At 62.2% G+C, this 6,206-nt stretch overlaps 1 protein-coding gene across 1 annotated transcript; it reads left to right on the top strand.

The window, feature by feature from the left end:
* The first annotated feature begins 1,075 nt into the window (after nucleotides 1-1,075).
* Nucleotides 1,076-4,839, top strand: LOC116419292 (tetraspanin-7-like). Its single transcript, XM_031938488.1, is given in 3 exon segments — nucleotides 1,076-1,689; nucleotides 1,691-2,335; nucleotides 2,773-4,839. Coding segments are annotated over 2 exon segments (921 nt in total). The 5' UTR covers nucleotides 1,076-1,180; the 3' UTR covers nucleotides 2,103-2,335; nucleotides 2,773-4,839.
* Nucleotides 4,840-6,206: the final 1,367 nt, after the last annotated feature.

Genomic DNA, 6,206 nt, shown 5'->3' with positions numbered 1-6,206 from the left:
TTAAAATCCCTTTTTAAAAGGGCCTCCAAAACTATACCTCCAGGGTCGGCCCCAGCGCCCCCCACTCTCCCCTCCCCGCCTCCTCCCTCCCCCCCCCTTCCCCCCCCTGCGGACCCCCCCTCCCCTGTTCCCCCAGCCCCAGGCCGGGAGGGACCCCCACTTGCAGGGCCAAGGCCCCTTCTCCACGTCTGCGCCCTTCCCTCCCCCCCCGCTTTCCCTCCCCCCCTCCCCCCCCCCCCCACCCCTGTCCCCTCCCCTCCCCTCCCCCCGCCCTGTCCCGTCCCCTCCCTCCCCTCCCCGCCTGCCCCCCCCGCCCTTTCTCCCCCCCCCACCGCTTTTCCCCCCGCCGCTTCGTCCCTCCCCTCCCCTCCCCGCCTGCCCCCCCCCTGTCCCTCCCTCCCCTCCCCTCCCCGGCCTGCCCCCCCCCCGCCCTTCCCCCCCTGTGCCTCCCGCGCCCCCGGCGCTGCCCAGGGACCGGCCGGGGAAAGCCGGAGCTCTCTCCCGTCCAGCACAGGCGGCAGCCCGAGGCTCAGAGCCATCAGCGGCCGGAGGGGTCAGCACGGCGGGGGGCAGGGGCTGGGAAAGGGGCCCAAGGCTCTCCCCGTGGGGCTCCCCCCTCGCCCCCCCCTCCTTGGCCTTTGGACCCCAGGGGGCCTGGGTGAGTTATTCTGGGCATCCAGGCCCCTCCCCTCCCGGGTTCCACCCCCCACCAAGGCTCAGGATCCTCTCGGACTCACCCGGCAGCAGGAAGGAGGGAAAGGTGGAGAGCGGGGGCAGCTTGAAGGGGGGGGGCAGGGCAGGGCCCGGGGGGGGCCCCAGAACCAGGGTCCGCCAGCAGCTGCTCCAGAGCCGCGGCCCGACTCCCCAAGCCTGGCCACTCTGGGGGGCCTTGGGGAGTAAGGGCCTGGGCTGGCCACTCTGGGGGTCTCTGGGGGCAGTGAGGAACGGCACCTCTCTGGCACAGTTCTCCACATTCGGGAAGGTTCTTCCCCCCACCTAGAGCTCCTGCGGCCTTCCCCATTTCCCTCCATTCTCCCCCCATCCGCGAACAAGCTGAGCCTCTTTCCGAGGGGCGGGGGTAGGAGCTGGATGCGGACTGGCTGTCCCTGGGCCCAGGCCCCACCTCTGGCCGGCCCCCTGCCCAGCCCCTCCACTTGCCTGCATTTATCCCTTGCTGCCCATGCCAGGCCCTGCCTGCCCTGGGTCGGGTAGAAGGAAGATAGGGCCGGTGGCCGGAGGGGTCCCTGAGAGGCCCCTGAGAGTGGGGGACGGCTGGGGGCTGGGGCACCGAGGGCCCCGAGGTTTGGAGGCGGGGGCTTGTGGGCCTGGGACCATGGCGCTCTTGAAGCTCTCGGTGCTGGCATTCAGCTTCGTCTTCGGGGCGGCCGGCCTAACGATGCTGACCCTTGGGCTGTGGGCCGAGATGGCTCTGGGAAGGTACCTGGTCCTGTCCGCCCGGGGGGCCCCCAGCGCCCCCTCCCTCCTGCTTGCCGCCGGGGCCGCCGGGCTGCTCTGGGGAGGCCTGGCTGGCGGTGGGGCGGCCAGCGGGCACCGGGGCCTGCTCCGGGCCTCTGCAGCCATCCAGCTGACCGCCCTGGGAGCCGGCCTGGCCGCCGGCCTCTCGGGACTGGGCTACCGGAACGAGCTGGCCCAGGGCTTCCGGGCGGGCCTGTGGCGGGCCGTGTGGGCTTCCCGGGGGCCGGGGGGGAGATGCCGCGGGCGCCCTGCAGGGGGCCCTGGGGCTGCTGCGGGGGGGCCTTTCGCGGGCGCTGGACTCCCCTTGGGCCCGAAGCCCCCGGGCCCCGGGGAACGGCTCTCTGCCCCCCAGCTGCTGCCAAGACCAGGCTGACTGCCGGGAGGGGGCCAGGGCCGTGGCTTCCGATGGCTGCTTCTCCAAAGCCAGCGACTTTGTGGCCGACAACATGGACTTCATCGTGGTGGCAGCGCTGGGCCTGGGGGCCCTGCAGGTGGTCGGAGTCGTGCTGGCCTGCCTCCTGGCCGCCCGGATGGCCCCTGGCACCCGGGCCTCTGTGGAGACCCCAAAGAGCCGTTCCCTGGAGCCCCCGATCCCCGACGTCCCCACTGCCCCCCCGGAGCCCTGAGGCCCCCGCCCCACCCCCATTCCCCCCTCTCTCTAGGCTGGGCCCTGTCTCCTCATCCCACCCGGGACATAGCCCTCACAGCCTCGCCCCTGAGCCTGGTGGGCGCTTCTTCGGCCCCCAAAGAACTGTTCCTTTCCCACCCTGCTCCGGAGGGACAGTAGCTGGGGATCCTACCGAGCCGGGCCAGCCTGGACCCTGGGATATGGAGGCGGCTGCCCCAGCTCTGGCTCCGGGTGAGTGGCTGGGGGTCTGAGCAAGGTCTGGATTGTGGCAGGGGAGGCCAGAGCTGGGGGCAAGGACGGGCCTGGGCCCTGAGAGTCCGTAGCAATGGCAGGTTGTGGGGGAGAGCGGCCCCGGGGCCTGGAGAGAGCCGCAGGCAGGGCTGGCAAAAGCCTCCAAGGCCCAGCTTTGCAGGACTCCGAGTGGAAGTTTTGTGCCCTTCCTCTTTGCTGATTCTGTCACCTTCCCTCCTCCCAGGCCTGTATTTATGGGCCAGCCTAGAGCGGGGTGCCCTAAGCTGTGTGTCCACGAGGCGTCCAAACTCAGGGGTCACCATTGCCCTCCCACCGCCAAAGCGGGGGGGCCCCTGCGGGGAGCTCTGACCTCGGCCCCTTTCGGCTGTGGGGCGGGCGTGAGATTCCTCCAGGGACCTCACCTCCCTGCTCCACAGGCACCGATCACTGCGGACACTCAAGAGAAAACCCAGAATCCTCCAGTCGGTGACTCAGGAATGGTCCCAGCCCTGGACTCCTGGCCAGAGACCCTGGAAGGACGCTTTCTGGCATATCTCAGATGAACGGGCAGCCGTGTACCCGGGGCTCTCCTCTGGCTGACCCCTTGCCCAGCCCTTCTCTCTGGTTCTCCCCTTTCTCTCCTGTTCCCCCAGCAGCCTGGTGCCCGGCACAGGGGGCAGGGAAGGGGTACCTCATTACATAGATGGGGAAACAGGATCCAAGGGGCAAGGGTCTTGTTTAATGTCACATGGGTGGTTGCTGCCCCCCACCCAACCCCTCTGGCTTGGGATGACTGGCTGCTCTGGACCTGTGTCACCCACCAGACTTTCCCCTTTACTCTGGGCAGTATTCTGCCCCCCACTGGAAGCCCTCGTTCCTCAGCCTCCAGGTTTAAGGACCTCCTGAGGGTTGACCTTACTTCAGGATCTCCTCAAAGCCCATCTCCTCCTCCATCTCCATCTCCTGCCTCAGTCTCCCCATCTGTAACATGGGGATAATAATGGCAGCCATATTGTAGGGGGAGGCCCACCCTTACTCCCTATCCTCATCCTATGCCGACAGAAGCTGGGGAAGCTGATGGCCGGAGGTCAGTGACTTCCTCAGTCACAAAATGAATTGGAACAGGAATGAAGTCACAGCTCAGAGCCAGCGATATTTAGAGGTCATGGGGGCAGGGGAGATGGAGTCCTGCGATGTGCCCATTCTGTGGATGAAAAAGCAAGGTGGAGAGGGTGCAAGGAACTTGTCCACCAGTGTCAGGCCTGGGTCTGGAGCTAAGTCTTTGGGCTTTAAGTCCTCCCTCCACTTCCTGTTTTAGTCATCAGCGAGTTAGAACGGCTGCATCTCCAGTGATGTAGCGGCAGAGGAGAGACTGAGAATCCCAGTATCCACCCTGTGAGGAAAGTGCTCCCGGTTCCAGCCCCCGGGACCAAGCAGAACAAGGCCGAGCCCCTTCCCCCAGGCACAGGACCCGGGTTTGAGGGCCCCCGTGATTATTTCCTGCTGGGGGACCCTGAGACAAATCTGTTTCCTCACCTGAAAAACGGGGATCATACATTTGCTGTCCCTCTCTCAGGGCTGGTGAAAGTGTCGCTTAAACTGCATGAGGACAGGATGGGAATATTCTCCCAGGTGTCCCTCTTCAAGGGTTAAAGGCGGAAGGGAGCTTGCCCTGCCCCCCAGCCCCAGGACCGTTTCCCTGTGGTCTGAATCTCTGCCAGGACTATCGGCACTGCTGGCCCAGCTCTGGCGCTTCCAAGGAGGGCAGCTCTCAGCTTGGCTCTTTATCTGCAAATTGGGGATAATGTTTATAATCTCTACCTTGTTATGAAGCTCAATGTTAAGGAAAGTGCTTTTTAAACCTTTAAGACTAGATTATCAGCCATGACGATGATGTTATCACCCTACCCTGGATTATCATGGCTCCTGTCCTCAGCTTACCACTGTGCTGGATGGTAATCTCCCTGAGGGCAGGGACCCTCTTTTTTCTAGGACCTGGGGGGCTCCTCTTATTCAAGACAATCCATTTATCAGGATAGAATTAGAAAAACCAGAACTCCGGTCATGTGGTCCAAGTAATGGCTCATTCCCCTAATCCTTTGCAGCCTCAGTTGGGACTCCCCAGGGTGCAGAAGCCAGTGTGGCTCCCTCAAGAACGCCTTTTGGGCAGGGCTAGGAACCTGGTACGCTGTAGCTCCAGGATTCTTCCTTTGCTGGAGAATTCAGCAAAGCAAACTGTGTCTGCTGATAGGAGGTACTTGATAAATATGATAAATTATTAACAAATATAATTAATAAATATATGATAAATCCTTGTTGGGTCCTTTGATATCATCGTGGATGAGATGGGGAGACAGGATCCCGATCGGTTTATTGGAAACTGGTTGAATGGTCACCCTCAAAGATGAACAGTCTCAGGGTGTTTTGGAGAAGTCTCCCATGGTGGGCTCCTCCAATAATTCCTGCTCCTAATCTATTCCTGTCTGGGTCAACATTTTTATCAATGATTGGAGAAAACGAGAGATAAGGACAAAAGTTAACATATGCCAGGATCCTAAGAGCTTTACGAATATGCTCTTGTTTTAAAGGCAAATACTCTCCTCCAGGATGAAAGTTGGCAGATTTAAATACAATGACAGGAAGCTGGGGCAGCTAATCAACATGGTGGATGCTTTAACCAGGATCTACAAGGACTAGAGAGTGTTGAATGAGAGGACTGAGCTAACATGGTGAAAGTTTAAAATGAAATGTAGTCTCCGGCTTGGGTGCATTTTGGACCACACGGAGATATTCTAGAGAGGCTGGTCTGCGTAGTGACCGTGGAGGGCCCTGCCCCTAAGGAGGTTCCGATTCTGGAGAGCGCTCACTTGTGGGATTCCCGATCTGCTCTTCTGCAGCTTCTCCCCGGGGTTGGATCTGTCTCCCCCAGTTGCAGGGAAGCCCGAGCTTGGCTAAATGAAGCCCTACCTGCCTTTACTGTATGTGGGCCCCAGGGTGATGTGGGGCAAAGGCCTGGCCTAGATGCCCCCGCTGGGCAGGGGCCCAGATGGGGAACAGGGGTTGGTGGGGCAGGGGGTCATGGCCCAAGTCAGCTATGGCCCAGGGGGTCAGTCTCCCAGAATTCCCAGAAACCACCTGGTCCACCCTGCGCCTGGACAAAATGAGCCCCAAACATCGCCGGTGTGGTCGGTAAGCCCCTCGCTGAAGAGGTGCACACGGAGATCCCCTCAGCTCTGGAGGCCCCTGGGGGATCAGGGAGCCCCGGGAGATCCCCTTTATGAAGCTGTGTCCTTGTTGGCAGCAAGGGGACCAGAGGAAGGACAGTGAACCCCCTTGCTCGAGCCCCTCTGCCAGGGCCAGAGTCTCTGCCAGACATGCACTTGGCAGGACCCGGTCCCCTGAGACAGACCCTGCGGAAGGCGCCCCTGGGATTAGGCTCCTGAAGGAGACCATTGTGAGAGGAGGAGAAAGGAGGAAGATTAGCTCCTTCTCATTATATAAAATCTCAGGATTGTGAGCTGCCCTGGCCTGCCCATCAGCTGGACAGCACACCCCAAAGCACAAAAAGGGAAGGGATCCAGATCACCCAGGCGGGTCGAAACCCCTCCTCCACCCAGCTGGGCCCGGAACCCCTCCTCCACCGGGCTCCATTGGGCCCCTACACTGAGCCAGAGTGAGCCTCCCACTGAGAGCCTGCGGGGCAGGGGGAGAGGGAGGCTGGAGGGGGAGCCCAGGGGTCAGGGAAGGGGGAGAGGAAGGGGCTCCCTCCTGAAAAGAGGAGATGGGGATCAGGGAAGGGGGAGAGGGAGGGGATCCCTCCTGGGTGGCCAAAGGGAGAGTTGAAGAGGTCAGGGAAGGGGGAAAGGGAGGA

Source organism: Sarcophilus harrisii, chromosome 5, assembly GCF_902635505.1.
Source record: "Sarcophilus harrisii chromosome 5, mSarHar1.11, whole genome shotgun sequence".
Classification (NCBI taxonomy): domain Eukaryota; kingdom Metazoa; phylum Chordata; class Mammalia; order Dasyuromorphia; family Dasyuridae; genus Sarcophilus; species Sarcophilus harrisii.
The sequence above is the reverse complement of the archived record's forward strand: the minus strand, read 5'-3'. Positions and strand labels throughout refer to the sequence as shown.